The sequence below is a fragment of the Cyanistes caeruleus genome, chromosome 27 (genome assembly GCF_971803275.1).
Source record: "Cyanistes caeruleus chromosome 27, bCyaCae1.hap1.1, whole genome shotgun sequence".
Lineage (NCBI taxonomy): Eukaryota > Metazoa > Chordata > Aves > Passeriformes > Paridae > Cyanistes > Cyanistes caeruleus.
This window is the reverse complement of record NC_141727.1, coordinates 2,581,953-2,598,575: the sequence shown is the minus strand read 5'-3', so window position 1 is coordinate 2,598,575 and position 16,623 is coordinate 2,581,953. Positions and strand designations below refer to the sequence as shown.

At 44.0% G+C, this 16,623-nt stretch overlaps 1 protein-coding gene across 1 annotated transcript; it reads left to right on the top strand.

Moving 5' to 3' along the window:
- The first annotated feature begins 454 nt into the window (after positions 1-454).
- Positions 455-15,392, top strand: DHX8 (DEAH-box helicase 8). Its single transcript, XM_023942600.2, has 23 exons — positions 455-968; positions 1,964-2,049; positions 2,645-2,717; positions 3,047-3,132; positions 3,757-3,866; positions 3,958-4,269; positions 4,561-4,705; positions 5,149-5,352; positions 5,681-5,768; positions 6,091-6,188; positions 6,677-6,824; positions 7,146-7,327; positions 7,729-7,923; positions 8,120-8,305; positions 8,788-8,998; positions 9,327-9,508; positions 10,167-10,307; positions 10,542-10,697; positions 11,480-11,617; positions 12,031-12,159; positions 12,977-13,173; positions 13,315-13,494; positions 13,985-15,392. The coding sequence occupies exons 1-23, from the start codon at positions 857-859 to the stop codon at positions 14,202-14,204; spliced, it is 3,579 nt and encodes a 1,192-aa protein (XP_023798368.2). The 5' UTR covers positions 455-856; the 3' UTR covers positions 14,205-15,392.
- Positions 15,393-16,623: the final 1,231 nt, after the last annotated feature.

Sequence of the window (16,623 nt, the reverse complement as noted above, 5' to 3'; positions counted from 1 at the left end):
CTGTATCTTATTTTGGGCACCTGGGGCTGGGGTTTGGGATGGGGTTCCAAGCCCTGCTGCTGCTGCCTGGGACTGGGGTTTGGGATGGGGTTCCAAGCCCTGCCGCCTGGGGCTGGGGTTTGGGATGGGGTTCCTGGCCCTGCTGCCTGGGGCTGGGGTTTGGGATGGGGTTCCTGGCCCTGCTGCCTGGGGCTGGGGTTTGGGATGGGGTTCCTGGCCCTGCTGCTGCCGCCTGGGGCTGGGGTTTGGGATGGGGTTCCTGGCCCTGCTGCCTGGGGCTGGGGTTTGAGATGGGGTTCCTGGCCCTGCTGCTGCCGCCTGGGGCTGGGGTTTAGGATGGGGTTCCTGGCCTCGCTGCTGCCGTGGGCTCTGGACCAGCAGGGGCGGTGGGCACCGCAGCCAAGTCTGTTCGCCTGCCCTGGCCTCCCTCGCCCCTGCCGGGAGCACACGGCCTGTGCCCTCAGCTCCTTCGGCCGTGCCCGGGGCGGGCTGCGGGGCCGGGACAGGAGCGGGGCCCGCACTGAGCCTTCTCCTTCCGCAAGGCCCGGGGTGCGCTCCCGTTCTGCTCTGCCCGCTGGGTGGCCCCGAACGCCACACTCGGGGTAGCCTCAGCTCATCGGCCTTTGCTGGAGACGCCTTTCCGCTTTGGCTAAGGAAAAGCTTTTATACGGCAGCGCCGATTCGCCCCGGCTAGCAGCCCACCAAGACTCTGTGCCCAGCAAACCCCGCCCGCCGCCCGGTGTCCCTCAGGGCCCGCCCCTTTGTCCCTCAGGGCCCGCCCCGTATCCCGGTCCCGCCCACCCCGCTTCCGTCACGGCGCCGCTTCCGCCGCGCCCCGGATGCGGCCGTGGTGGCCATGGCGGAGCTGGCGGCGGCCGAGGAACTCGCCAAGCTCGAGTACCTGTCGCTGGTCTCCAAGGTCTGCACCGAGCTCGACAACCACCTGGGCATCAACGACAAGGACCTGGGTAAGCGGGGCGAGCGCGGCCTGCGGGCACCTCCGGGCCGTCCCCGGACACGGCGGCCGGTGAGCATCGGAGCGCCGTAGTAGCTCTTTCCGTGGGGCCGAATGCGTTTTGTGAAGGTGTTTTTCGAATTTAGATGTTAAAATCCTTCATTTTTCTTAAGAAAAACCTGGTTAGCCTGAGGGAAGGGTTCAGTTTGGGTGGCAGGGAGGGAGAGGAGCAGGAGCTCCCCGGGCCCGCAGCAGCCACGGGGGCCTGGCTGGTCCCCGTACCCCCGGAGCAGCTTCTGTCCCCACATGCAGTCCTGTCCTAGTTTAGGGCAAATTAGGGAGGAAAACTCCAAGTGGGGGTTTCCCCAGGGAAATGCCCCCGCCCCACCAACTGGTCCGGGAAAGGGAAAAAAAAAATTCCTTGGAGAGAAGTGGAAAAAGCTGTTTATTTAACAGAAATTGAATAACATTAAATAATAAAACCTCTCGCTGTTCGATGGGATGGCAAGTCTAGGAAGAAAAGTCCTTTTCATGTGGTGTAGCTCAGCTCACTCAGGTTCTTATCAGTCCTTTCAGCGCTGGAAAGTGCCGAGGCCCAGGCCCCGGTGGGCCACAGGCGTGAGCTCCCGGGGTTTGGCTGGGTGTTCAGTCCACAGCAGGTTTGCACAGATCCAAGAAAAAAAATAAAAAAACAAAGGTCCAGGGAACTCCTCTGCCTCAGCTAGCTAAAGCTAACTAAAAAGCCAGAGAGAAGCTCTGTCCCTCTGTCTGTCCATGCTGCAGACACCACAGTCCAGGAGCAGGATGTGTGGGAGTGATGTTTTTCATTAACACAAACTGCGGCTTCTTCTTCCCCCTCTCTTGCCCTCAAAGCCAGTCTTAAAGGTGCAGAACTTAATATATAACATAAACCAGACGACTAGGGATACCAGTATCATAAAGTCACCCCAGGACAAGTCCCTACACTGCTTTACTTATTTCAATTTACTTGATGCTTTTTCCTCACAGCCGAGTTTGTGATAAGTCTTGCCGAGAAAAATACCACGTTTGACACATTTAAAGCAATTCTTCTGAAGAATGGTGCTGAGTTCACTGTAAGTGACACCTGAACATTATTTATTTACTATTCTTGTTGTGTTATGTTTTGTAGAGCTTTCTGTTTTAAAGAGAGAGTTGTGAGGAGTTACTAATGGTTTTCTGCAATTGGAAAACTACATACTAATTTGCTTCTGATATTCCTGTCTCCCCTGCCTTCCCCTCCCTCATATTTTTTAAAACTTTTGTAGCTTTTGAAAAGCATCTTCCTGAGAACTCAAACTGCTTATTGTTATGTTGAGCATATAAAACGTGGAAGAAACAACTTTTTATGAAGGCAAATGTTGTTGTAAGTTTTCTTATGATGCTTATATGCTGTATTTATTGATTCCTCAGGAATAACTGTAGTTGGATTAAATAGGTGATTAAAAAGGATTAACAGAAAAGTAATTTAGATGAAATTATCTTTGTTTTTGAGTTCAACTTCTTCCTTTTTACGATGTACACAAACTCCTGTGACAGTTTCTAAAAATCAACCAGCATCTTCAGAATTGAGGGGCTTTTTGCCCTGTGAATAAACCCTCACTTGTGTTTTCTAATAATGAACGTGTTGCAATCATTTCTTGAAGTATTTTACTGATATTTTTTTTTCAGGATTCCCTCATTAGTAACTTGCTACGTCTCATACAGACAATGCGGCCTCCACCAAAACCATCCAGCAGCAAAGGTACGTGGAGCCAGTGGCTCAGTGCTTGGTGAGGCTGATGCAGTTTTAATCTTGTGAGGCAAATCCTGTTGCACCATGCATCCTGCTGTTGATATTCTGTATTTGCTGTTCATTCAGTCTTCACATATTCACTACTAATGAGAGTTTTGTTTGAAGGAAGGTACCACAGTATTCCTTGAATTGAATCTCTGTAAAAGCTGTGTCAACCATTGCATTCAGTTGAAAATCAAACTTTATATTCAGTTATGGAAAAATCAAAAGGGAATTGTTGTAGCAGTTCTGTGTTTCATTGTGCTTTTTCTTTTTTTCTTTTTTAATCTCAAATTCAGAGGCAGCTGTCAAACCCAAATCAGAGAAAGAGAAGTTGAGGGAGTTGTATCCAGCCCTTTGCAGGCCAGACAATCCCAACATCAGGGTAAGGTGGTCATTTCAGATTGCTTTTGTGACTGTGTGAAAACTTATTTTTTTTTCCCCAGTTAGTTCCAACCTTTTTTCTCTGTTTAATGCATGGATAAATTTTGAACTTTGAGACCTGAAACGTGGAAGAGGGAGAAGGCTGGTATTACTGCACGTTGCCAAAAAGAATGGCTGTTAGCAATTACCATGTTGATACTATATTGCAGAATATTTTGAAGATGAGACTCTTGTGACATGAAATTTGTAGCCTGGCCTTCCTTACATAATATTCAAAGTAATGATATGTTACAAACTAATTAAAAATGTTGTAGATTCAGTTGCTGTGAGGGACTTGCATTTGTATTTCTGTAATAACTAGGGGCATTGAGATTGAACTTTCTATTGCATCAAAGCATAATTGTCTCAATATTGTGGCCAAATCAGGAGAGTGCTTTATTACTTTTTCTTTATTATTTTCTTTATTACTTTTTTTCTTTGTCACATATTGAGTCAGATTTTCTTTTATCTTGCATTCTTTCTAAATACATACACATATGATGAATAATTCTGTAGATTAATACTTCGTGACAAGCTGTTTATCAGCCCTTTTGCAGAAAGGGGTAACAGTTTTCTGTTCTTGCAGAATATGCTGGATGAAGATGATGTGAAAGTGGCAGCTGATGCCCTGAAAGAACTTGAAGCTCTGATGCCTAGTGCAGACAAGCAGGGCAAGCAGAGGAGCAGTGACCATCGGTGGGTGCTTGTGTGTCTGGGGGGAAGGTCTTGGCTGCTGTCATTGCCTGAGGTGGAAATCCACTGCAAAGATATAATTTTTATTTGTTAGAGTGAAGAAAAGGAAGAGGAGCCGAAGTCGTAGCAGGGACAGGAAGCGAAGGCACAGATCTCGGTCCAGGTCTCGTTCCAGGACTTGGGATAGGAACAGGGGAAAATCCAGATACCGGTCAAGGAGCAGAAGTTGGAGTCCCAGTAAGGACCGCAAGGATCGGGAAAAGTACCTTGAGAGGAGCCATGAGAGGTGGAGAGACAAGCACATAGACCGTCCACCAGCTGAGGAGCCTTCCATTGGAGACATCTACAACGGCAAAGTCACGAGCATAATGCAGTTTGGGTGCTTTGTGCAGCTGGAAGGACTGAGGTACCCTTTGATGTTTACAATAGATCTGGTACTATTTCAGCTGAGTTCTCTTTTCTGCTAGTACCTTAAAGGTGATGAGGCTACCAGCAAGTATTCTAGGCTTTGAAGGACTGTTTCAGACAAATAAATTTGACAGCAGAGAATAATAAAATTCTTATTACAAAAACCAGTTTGTGAACAATTTGTACACAATCTGTTAACAGCAAAATATTTTAATATAGATTCTGAGTGATCTGAAGGGCTGTCAGAGTAATAATGTGCCCCTCTTGTGCCCCTCTATTTCACTTCCAGGAAACGTTGGGAGGGTTTGGTTCACATCTCAGAGCTGCGAAGAGAAGGACGGGTTGCCAACGTTGCTGATGTTGTGAGCAAAGGCCAAAGAGTGAAAGTCAAAGTGTTATCTTTTACTGGATCCAAAACCAGCCTGAGCATGAAGGTACAGAGGTGCTAAAATTCTTAAAATGATGTATTTTTTTGCTATTTTTCACTCTTTTTGATGACAACTAATACATAACCATTCAACTGGGAGTTAAAAACTGAGTTACTTTTTTGTATTACATTTCCTCTAGGTTCCTAGTTTTACTGTAATGTTCCTAACAATTTCTTTACATGATTATTGAAGAGGCAAGGCAAACCTCAAGCTGTTGCTGTTTGTCTTCCTTTTTCAGTAGGAGAAAAACTTCTAGTTTTAACCTAAATTATTACTATTGCCAAGACAGAGTAGAGTGTGAGGATGTCTTACCCAGAAGTAGCAGCTGAAAAACCTGAAAAGTCTACAAACCAGGATTTTCTGTGAATGGGCTGTTACTGGCATTAGAAAGCACTAGAGTTAATAGATGAGGTGTAGAGCTGATTGATTAATCAATTCATCTAATGTAGGATGTTGATCAAGACACTGGGGAAGACTTGAACCCAAACCGTAGAAGGAACCTGGTTGGAGAAATCAATGAGGAAACATCCATGAGGAACCCAGACAGGCCCAGTCACTTGTCCCTGGTGAGCGCCCCCGAGGTGGAGGACGACAGCCTGGAACGGAAACGCCTCACCCGCATTTCAGACCCCGAGAAGTGGGAAATAAAACAGGTGTGTGCTGCATTCAGGGAAATGGGATGTCAGGCAATAAAGTTGCATGGGAGTTTAATGAACTAGGATACAGCTTCTGGGTTAATTGATTCTGTAACTTAGTCCTTAACTGTGAATTGCTGTCTTCTGATTTGGTACTGTTTTGGTGCTATTTGGAGTAACAAAAGGACGGTTTGGTCAGAGGTTGGATGAGCTGGGGAGAGGTGTTTCAGGATACAGAACCATTCCTTTGTTCCTGTTTTACAGGAATGGAGTTAGAACTGAGTCACAGGCATGAGTTGTGTTCGTTCATGGTGATGTATTCATGTTGTATTCATTCTGTTCCCAGATGATTGCAGCTAATGTGCTTTCCAAGGAAGAGTTTCCTGACTTTGATGAGGAGACTGGGATTCTTCCTAAAGTTGATGATGAAGAAGGTATTTCCCAGTATTCTTATTGCTGTAAATTCCTTGTCTTTCTGGATGTATTTTGATTCAAAAAGATATTGATGATAGAAGTAACTATAAAGCATCTCACAATTTGCTGTCATCTTGTACATTTGGAACTCGGGTTCCTCTGACTTTATTATTAGTGGCATTTGGATGTGCCCTGAGCATTTTTATTTGCAGTGTTTTCACTTTTAAAGTTGTTAAGTACCTCATAATCAAGAGTACACAGAAAGAATTATTTGAAGAGACACTTTTATGTACCTGAAAGATATTTAACTTCTCTGTAACAATTGTCACTTGTGAATTTTAGATGAGGATCTTGAGATTGAGCTAGTTGAAGAGGAGCCACCATTTCTTCGAGGTCACACCAAACAGAGCATGGATATGAGTCCCATTAAAATAGTAAAGGTAAGAGATTTCCAGGGCTAAAACAAATGTACTTGATTAAATGAAAAAAATAATTGTGAATTTAACAACCAATATCCCACTACATTACTGAGAGCCCTGAAAACTGTAATCACTGAACTGAAGCTCCTTCCAAATAAAGCTGGGTTCTAACTTAACTGGTGACTAGGGTGGAATAGTGGGACTGAAATGCCATTTTGCACAAGTGTGTTAAAACTAAATGTCTTTGTCCTGCTTTTTCTTACCATTTGAAAGTAGAAGGTAATAAAGAAATACTTTTCATTGGTTGTGCCCACAGTCCTGAGTGGGCAGTGTAAGGATGCTCCATACTAGTTATGACTGTGAAAGCTCATGAGGCAAGCCTGATGGAAATATCCTGGAAATCTAATAAACAAAATTTAACATTTATAAAGCATTTTTAGAAGGTGCTTGATAAAAAAAGATAACCGAAGGAATGGTAGTGCTTGAAGTCTTTTCTTCTTGCTCTCCAGAATCCAGATGGTTCCTTGTCCCAGGCTGCAATGATGCAAAGTGCTTTAGCTAAAGAGAGGCGAGAACTTAAACAAGCCCAGAGAGAAGCAGAGATGGATTCCATCCCCATGGGCCTCAACACACACTGGGTGGATCCTCTCCCTGATGGTATGTCTGAGCACAGGTAAACTGTGCCTTTCTTGTGCTACGTGAGGAGCCCAGGAGAAATGTACTGATACTGTGTTTATCTGCCACACTTTAAAAAAAGTGAGTCAAAGATGAAATGCTTTTCCACTGAAATGGAAATAGTAATGTCAAGGGAAGTGTACAGGTATATCCTGTAATAGTGGGGGTATACATGTAGGAATTTAAAAAGCATTTAAACACACAGAATAGAAGGCCTGGATGATGGAGCAGTTGGAGCAGGATCATCAGGGTTCTGTGCTGTGTGAATCTGGATGTAATGATGAAATTTGGTTTCTCTTTTAGTGGATGGAAGACAAATAGCTGCAAACATGCGAGGTATTGGGATGATGCCAAATGATATCCCAGAGTGGAAGAAACATGCATTTGGTGGCAACAAAGCTTCTTATGGTAAGAAGACACAGCTTTCCATCATTGAACAGAGAGAAAGTCTCCCAATCTTCAGACTGAAGGAGCAGCTGATACAAGTAAGACTCATGAAAAGACATTCTGGTTTGAGCAAGCAGTAATTTAAAATAGTTTTGGTATAGCTTTTTTGACAGCTGATAATTTTAAGTGCAGAACTTTATTTCATGAAATGTATTTAAAAGTACTCTATATATATATATGTATACTTTAATGATGTCCCAGATATTTATTGATGTAAGTCAAAATTGATACTAAGATCATGTGAGCAAGGGATAAGTCAGCTGAGCAGTTAAACACTGACTTGATCAGTAGGAATATTTACATGATTTTTGGTCTGGGTCAATTGAAGCAAAAGCAAGAGCTGCTCAATCTAGTCCCAGATAGCCCATGCTGCTTTTGTTTGGTTTGTTTTGATTTTTTAAAAGTTTTTGACAAGTGTATGTTTTCTGACCTTTTCTAGGCTGTGCATGACAACCAGATTCTGATTGTTATTGGAGAGACAGGATCTGGGAAAACAACCCAGATTACCCAATACCTGGCTGAGGCAGGATATACCTCAAGAGGAAAGATTGGATGTACTCAGCCTCGCAGAGTGGCTGCAATGTCTGTAGCGAAGAGAGTGTCAGAGGAATTTGGTTGCTGCTTGGGACAAGAGGTGAATTTCAATTTTGAAGAACATGTCAAAATAAGCATGAGGAAAAATCAGTACTGGATCTATTTTTTTTTGTGTGTGTGTGTCCATTTGTCTATTCCCTTGTAGGCTGTAAAGTGAGTTTGTGGAATAATCAAAGTGGCAGTTAATGAGGCTGATAATTGTGTAACTTTCATTTCTGTGCAACTCTTCCTTCCAGGTTGGCTACACCATTCGGTTTGAAGACTGCACCAGCCCTGAGACTGTCATCAAGTACATGACAGATGGGATGTTACTGAGAGAGTGCCTGATAGACCCAGATCTGACCCAGTATGCCATTATCATGCTGGATGAGGCCCATGAGAGGACCATACATACAGATGTGCTCTTTGGGCTCCTGAAGAAGGTAATGTAGCACTGGATTTTTACTGCTTTCAGTGTCCTCTGTGTGGTTTGGAGAGCACAGGCAAAGGTGAAGTCACACAAGTCAGGTTCATACATTTACTTCAAGAGCAGATGCTCTTAAGGTTTATGATCTGAATCTTGGTGAAATGAGCCTCTGTGTGAAGGCAGAGCAAGCAAAATGCAGCAGAAACAATAAGAATTTGCCTTCCTGGATGTTCATAATGGTGGGTGAACAGGGGAGTGTTCTTGGTTTGCTCATCCTTCTCTGCTAAAAGCTTTCTTGTGATAATTCTGCTAAGGGAGGCTTCAAATGGGATCTCAGTGGCCAGTTTTCTGAAATTCTGGGTACTGGGATGAGCTGCCCCTCTCCTCAGACATTAAAACACCTTGTATTACTGGTTGTATCTGTCTGACTTCGGTCAAGTGCTGTATTTTAGTAGTTCCAAAGGCAATAAATGACTTGAGAACTTTGTCCTCCTGCAGACAGTCCAGAAAAGGCAGGACATGAAGTTGATAGTGACATCAGCAACGTTGGATGCTGTGAAATTCTCTCAGTATTTCTATGAAGCACCAATCTTCACAATTCCTGGCAGAACATACCCGGTAGAAATTCTGTACACAAAAGAGCCAGAGACAGATTATTTGGATGCCAGTCTGATTACAGTAATGCAGATCCATTTAACAGAGCCACCAGGTGAGTAGAGAATGGTCTTGGGTTATTGGTGATTTAAAGACCTCTGAGCAAGGTCTTTCTGTAAGTCATGGATCATATTAGTAATGTGAGCAAAATGCTGTCTTCCTTTCAGACTGTTCTTTCTTGTTTGCAAATAGAGTAACTAAAATGCTGAAAAAGTTGGGTGTAAGACTGAAGTCTGTTTCCTCTGGCTAAGAGTTGCTGCTCAGGGCTAGCAGAAGTGGGGGATCCTCATTAATAAAAAAGATGAGGAATGGGAATATGGTGATGCAGCAGTTGTACTAAACAGAACTGACTCTGTGGCTGTTTTAATTTACTTCCTGTGTAGGTGACATTTTGGTCTTTCTAACTGGCCAGGAAGAGATTGACACTGCCTGTGAAATCCTCTATGAGAGGATGAAATCTCTAGGACCTGATGTTCCAGAGTTAATTATCCTACCAGTATATTCAGCTTTGCCCAGTGAAATGCAGACCAGGATCTTTGACCCAGCCCCACCAGGGAGCAGAAAGGTAATTTCACCTATGTGCCCTTTCATCTTCTGATACATTTTAATAGTGGGGTGTATTACACTGCTGAAAGGATACAGGTTTTGGAGAAAGGACAATTTACAGCTTAAAACTTATTTTCTTTCTATACATAGCAAGTTATCTAAGCCTTTGAACACATGTAAAAACATATGGTGTAGCAAATCTCTATGTGGAATGTATCTTGGTGTGTTATTTAATATGTCTTTAACTTCAGTAAATCCAAAATCTAAATACAGTTCTTGTAGAATGGAGGTACATTTCCTACCAAACAGCTTGTGAATATCTAGAGATACATTCTCAGGAAGATTTTTCTCCAAATACAGGTGGTGTCTAAGTGATAGGTAAAAAATCTCCCTGAAGTAATGCAGTCTGCTTACAAGCTTTCTCTTGCTTTTAATGTGGATTTTATCATGCTCTTTTCCCTTTTTGCCCAAACTTTAAACAAAGTGCATACTTAAAACCTGTCCAACTTTGTAGATAACTTCTTCTGTTCCTTGTGAACACGCTTCTCCTTTCAACATTAGGTGGCAGGGGTTGCATTTATAACAAACTACTCATATTATATCAGTGGATGAAGTTGAGTGGGGTTGGCTTGGCAGCCTGATACAGAACTGGTGCTGACTCAAACTGTGATTTGCAGGTTGTCATTGCCACCAACATTGCAGAGACATCTTTGACTATTGATGGAATATATTATGTGGTTGATCCTGGCTTTGTGAAGCAGAAAGTCTATAACTCCAAGACTGGAATTGACCAGCTGGTGGTGACACCAATTTCTCAGGTAGATATGCTGTGTTTGGCTCTCTCCGTGGGTGTTGTGTATCTTGCCAATATGGTGTCCAAGCTGAGGCAATGAGAAAAGCACATTTTTGATAGCCCCACAAGGCTGTGCCTACAGAATATGTACTTCCCTGTGTTGTATTGAAAGCCTTTCTATCAATACAAGTAAAATTGTGAATAACCATTTAATTTTACTTGTTTTTACCTGTTCACTGAGATGCCTTGTTGTCTTTAGGCTCAAGCCAAGCAGCGTGCAGGAAGGGCTGGGAGAACGGGCCCTGGAAAATGTTACAGGTTATACACAGAACGTGCATATAGAGATGAGATGTTAACCACCAACGTGCCTGAAATCCAGAGAACAAATCTGGCCAGCACAGTGCTCTCCCTGAAGGTAGGTATTTCACCAGCTTGTAGCAAGCCAGCACAGTAAGTGTTTCAATAAATGAGTCTCTGCCTTTGAGAATTAGTGCTGTAATTTTAGATCCTTCCAGTGAACAGAGCTATTTCAGAAGGGAGACTTCAACAAAAGCAGTTGTCAGGCACTGGGCTTGCTCCTGTGTTTTTCTATTGAGGGTTATTCTGTTGGATATGAGTTTCAGCTGCACTGAAAAGTTGCTTACAGGAGGTAGGAGAAACAGAAATCTCAAGAGCAGTAACATTTTCTGTGTAGGGTACATTTATATGGTTAACAGATGGGACACAGAGCTTTAGAGTGGGTTTAGAGCTGCAAACTTGGGCATGTCTAAGTGTGTACCACCCCTCTGGAAGTCTGTGAACTGGATTAACCCAGTCACAGCTGGGAAAGCTGCTGCCATTCCCCTTTCTGGGAACATACTGAACGTCCTGTGGAGCTGTCAGGCCACGCTGCTTGCAAGACAGGAAATCTTCAAAAGCAGCTTTTAGCTTATGTTTCTCCTCAACTGAATCATCTTGCCTGGGGGATGTGTGGAACAGTACCAAGGAAACAGACCAGAAAGCTGAGTAGTGCAGAATGCCATGGGCCAGTGCTCATTATTTCAAGTGCAGGAAGGCAGCACCTGCAATCGGGATAAGGACAAGAGGCTGCGGTTGCCTAAAGTTTTGTAGTGCCTCACTGTGGCATTTTATCTCTGGCTGGAGTTTGTCATCTTCCTCCTGAGTGTTTTAACTTGCCTTTTCTCCAATCCCTCCCAGGCTATGGGCATCAACGATTTGCTGTCCTTTGACTTTATGGATGCTCCCCCCATGGAAACTCTCATAACTGCCATGGAGCAGCTCTACACCCTGGGAGCTCTGGATGATGAGGGGCTGCTCACTCGACTTGGGCGCAGGGTAGGTGAAATAAAATACCTCTTACCACTGCCTGGGTTGCCAGTTTTCAGGGGATGACATGAGAGCTGTCACAGCAGGCCTTGCTTTGCATTGTTGGTTTCCTTTAGCTTGTGGTTTTTTGGTAGCTTTTCATTTACCACAGTTACATACCTTCTGCTTTTTCAGGAGCAACTAGTGCTTCTCCTTATTCATAAGTTTACTTTTATTAATGTCTCAGAACTTCCTGTAAGTGTTGGGATATTCTTGTGATAGTGAATACAGACAGATAATTTGCTTAATGTTGAGTAAAGTTATTCTGGGTCAAGCAAACCTCTTTGGAAAGTAAATATGTGAGAAAGGGCATTGCTTTCTTTTGCACTGAGGAGATTCAGGGTTTTTCACTGACTGAATGCCCTGAAACATGTTTCTTGCAGATGGCAGAATTCCCCTTGGAGCCTATGCTGTGTAAGATGTTGATCATGTCTGTGCATCTGGGGTGCAGCGAGGAGATGTTGACCATTGTCTCCATGCTGTCTGTACAGAATGTGTTCTACAGGCCAAAGGTGAGGAGCCGAGCCAAGGGGCAGTAGTGCTGCAGTCTGGGTGGGTTTGGTGTGAATGCCTCAGGGGTTAAGAGTGAGCATATATGCCAAAAGAAACCTGTGATTTGGTCAGAATATTTGCTTGTGCATCACCACTCTCATGTTCCTTTTCATTTAAGGGCCTGTAGCCATGCTGTTGGTAGTTTCTTTGCAGATGGGAAGGTAGAAGGGAAAAGTCTTAAAATCACTCTTGCATTTCCCAGCAAACACATACAGCCTAAATCAAGTCAGTCCCAGCTCTGGAATTCAGGTTGCATTTTCAGATACACAGAAAGTATTTCTTCATGGCACCTCTATCCTGTGCTGCTTTCTTTTAAGTCAGTAAGCAGCAGGCTCTGCTGTGGTGGGATCAGGTTTGTCGTGGATCCATTACTTCTTCTGCAGGGTAGTCTGTTAACTTCAGTTTTGATCTATGTAACTGCAGCATTTGATTAATGTTTTATGTGCAGATGGGAGAGGTGAGTGGATAACCAGACTCAAACCTACTGCTTCAGCACATTTCTTGATGAATAACAAGTTATTTCTAGAGCAGTAAGAAAACCAGTTAGTGCAGTGTGTGCATATGCTTCCTGCAGTGTAAATGAGCCATTTACTTTGATGTGCCCTTTTAAAAATAGGGACTGAAATTGAAAAAAACATTCTGTGTTGTCTTGTGTCATCTGTTCATGACAGGTTTAAAACCTCATGCTATGAATGGCAGGGAACCTGTTTCATTCATATTGTTCAGGGATTTTGTCTGTGATGTAGATACCTGATTGATGTATGTTTTATGTGTTAGGATAAACAAGCACTTGCTGATCAAAAGAAAGCCAAGTTCCATCAAACAGAAGGTGACCACCTCACGCTGCTGGCTGTGTACAATTCCTGGAAGAATAATAAGTTTTCAAATCCCTGGTGCTATGAAAATTTTATCCAGGCCCGATCCTTACGCCGGGCACAGGACATTCGCAAGCAGATGTTGGGCATCATGGACAGGTGAGCCTGTCAAGGAGGACAAGTACTGACTTTGTTTCTTGCTTTCTTACATTGTAATAGCTAAAGAAAATTTGCTAAACTGATCTTGGTAGCTGCATCCAAATCTGGAGAGTTCTGATCTTTTTCTCTCTCGTCTGGCAGGCATAAGCTGGATGTGGTGTCCTGTGGGAAGGCAACAGTTCGGGTCCAGAAGGCCATTTGCAGTGGCTTCTTCAGAAATGCAGCAAAGAAGGATCCCCAGGAAGGGTACAGGACACTCATTGACCAGCAAGTTGTCTACATCCACCCATCCAGTGCTCTCTTCAACAGGCAGCCTGAGTGGTAAGGAAGGCAATAGTATGTAATTTCCTGTTTCTCTTGGACTTTCTAACAGAAAATCGTGGTGTGTGCTGTTTGTGGAGTACAGACCTGAGCAGAGGCTGCTGATTCCTTAGTAGTCAGCAGACTGAGAAAAGTTTCGAGTCTACTTTTATCTCTTTCTGCTGCTGACCTTAGTGCCTGTGCAGAGATGAGACTGACTTTTGGAGCCAAGGCCAGGCCTGAAGTTTGCAGCTGTGTGTTTCTTTATTGTTGAAGTGAGTTTAAAACACCGAGTGTTGAAGAGGGAGAGAGCATTGTTTTAAATGGAATGAAGGAATTCTGTGCTGAAGAGTAGTTCTGAAGTAGGAGAGGGAAAATAGGGATAGCTCCTCTGGATGGTTCTAGAGCCTTCACTGGAGCTTAAAAGGTGCAAGCTTAGCTACTCCAGCCCTTGTCTTGTTGCTTCTTGTTAGAAAAACCTGATTTCCAGAACTGCTGTCCCTTTTCACAGGGTGGTGTATCACGAGCTGGTGCTGACCACCAAGGAATACATGCGGGAGGTGACAACCATCGATCCTCGCTGGCTGGTGGAGTTTGCCCCAGCTTTCTTCAAGGTCTCTGATCCAACCAAGCTGAGCAAGCAGAAGAAGCAGCAGCGGCTGGAGCCCCTCTACAACCGCTACGAGGAGCCCAACGCCTGGAGGATATCCCGTGCGTTCCGGCGGCGATGAGCTCGGCTCCCTCCTGCGCTCTGGCTGCTTTCATATTTGTGGGACTGGGACTTTTGCACTGTTGCCAGTGTCCTGGGAGACAGACATTGCCATAAAGCTCAGCTGTGCAATGAGCAGGCAGTCAGCCTTGGCAGAACAGGAGCTCAAAGGGCACCCCAGATGTGCTGCAGCTGCACAGGCCACTGCAGCCTCTCAGAAGTGGGTTTTGGAGCACTTTAGTGATTTCCCCTTTTAAGTGACAAAATTAACACTCAGAAGTCTATGTACTGAGCTGAATAACACAAAAAATGGTGATTTAAAACTGGTTGTTCACCAACCTGACTGGGTTCTGAGTGACCAGACAAACAGAAGTTGGAATAGTTTGTTTCTTTACCCTGCTAAAAGGGATTTATTTCTACTTAACGTTCTTGGTCAGTGACTGCTTTTTGGGAGCAGCCTCTTCTCTGTTTTACCAAGTTTATGCATTTTCCCATTCAATGTAACTATTTGTCTTTTATTTAAGTCATCTGTGGTGAGATATTTAGTATCTCTGGCTTTGGGATAAGGTACAAAAAAATCTTGAAACCCAGCTAGAATATATTTGGACAATGGCACAGGTCAGACTGCAAGCCTTACCCTTCATCCCCATCCCCTGGGTGCTGAAGGGATTATCAACTAGTAATTACCACATCCCCTCTGCAGCACAGTTCCATCTGGAAATGTAAGTGGTTACAAATGTTTGGACCTTTTGGACCATATGCTTTATTTTCACTTAGAATGTTTGGTGATATCACAGCTGTTGGGTTTTTGTAATAGAATGAGCTTTTACAGATAAATGTCTGTAAAATTTGTGTAGCAGTTTCTTGTTTTAAAAAGAAGTTGACTGCCCAGTTTGTGCTATATCATGCCCAAACTATCTGTAAAATACTTTATTTTGTGGCTAACAGATGAAAATTATTTGACTCCATAGCTCCAAAAACCTTATTTTTTTTTCCAAAGCTGGGACATTTGCTAAAATTATTGTTGAAAGGAAGATAATCAGGATGACTGGTTGTTTTACACAGTGAACTGGAAGAATGTTTCACACTGAAAAGTAGCTATAATGGAACTGCCTGTCTGTACAGTGATGAGCAGGGCTGTTGTTAAATGTCCTGAGTTTTTCCTCATATTACATCATCATAAAATTAAAGGGAATTACAAAGTTTGTAAGTTTGGACTCAGAGAGTCAAAGCAAAAAGGACAGGAATGGAAGTGCCTCCAAAACATGCTAAAAGCTAATTAAGGGAACTAGAAACAGGTACTATGAAGCCAAAGCTCAGCAAGAACTGAGGTGCCATGAACTCTTTCAGCTCCCCTGAGACATCTTCCTCTCCTGCTTTGCTTTCTCACCTGATACTTTCCATAGTTCCCTAGAGGCCAGGAGAATGGTTACTAACATTCTGAGCAGAGCCTGGGAAAGCTTCAGCAAGCTGCTCTTTCTGAAGAAGGCAGGCACAGCAAAGCCTTCAGGAGTTTACAGCTCCACCAGAACCTGTGGCTGTGCTGTGCACTGCTGAGGCCACATCTCAAATCCTACATCCAGTTCAGCCCCTTCACTACAAAAAAGGTGGAGGTGCTGAAAGTGTCCAGAGATGGCCAATGGAGTTGGGGAAGGTGTTATGATGCAATTGTTAGAGAGATGTTTCTGCCTGAATTAAGATACAAACAAGACCACATGCTGAAGTCAATTGTAGGGTTATTATTTAACTGCAAATATGAGGTAGAAAAAGAGAAATAAATAGGAAAAGGAGAAGTGGGGAGTGAGAGAATGAGAGTGACAGAGAGACAGATTAAGTAAAAAGCTATTCATGTTGTGGATCCAGTGGTGTCCCATTGATTCTCTTCTTCTGGTCTTGGTGGTTCCACAAAACATGGGCTTCAGAGGGTTGATAAACATTCAGGTATGGATGGGAATGCCCATGCACTTTCCTGCTGGGGGGACAGTTCTACACTGGCTTTTACAACAGACTGGTTCTCCTGCAACACTTGTCAATCCTGTGCAATCTTCAGAAGTCTGGGGCACTCTGTGGGAGTCTTTGATGACTTGTGATCCCTTCCAAGACTGCCTCTCATGTGAATGTGACCTGGGGATGGGCAGTGTGTTTTACAACAGAGCCAGTTTGTGTAAGGGAGGACTCGGCAGGGGCTTGTAGCCTTCTTACCTGCCTTGTAGCCAGGGGATGGGTGTTCCCCACCTTGTTCCAGACCTTTGGAAATTGCACTCAAAAACTCCCTTCCCCTTTTGCCTGGGGGGGGAGAATCTGCAAACCTGGCCACAGCAAATGAGTGGGCTCTGCAGCTGAGCCCAGCCAGAGCTAATTTTTGGGTTGGCCTTTCCTTGTGGATGCATCCTTGTCCCCCAGCCTTGTTAACTGCACCTTAGACCTGAGATAACTGGACA

Bases quoted from the DNA above. Each gene is read 5' to 3' on its own strand.
- DHX8 (XM_023942600.2), top strand. From the start codon at position 857: ATGGCGGAGCTGGCGGCGGCCGAGGAACTCGCCAAGCTCGAGTACCTG. The intron at 3,867-3,957 runs GTGGGTGCTTGT...TTTATTTGTTAG, and splicing joins CAGAGGAGCAGTGACCATCG to AGTGAAGAAAAGGAAGAGGA. The intron at 7,924-8,119 runs GTGAATTTCAAT...TCTTCCTTCCAG, and splicing joins GTTGCTGCTTGGGACAAGAG to GTTGGCTACACCATTCGGTT.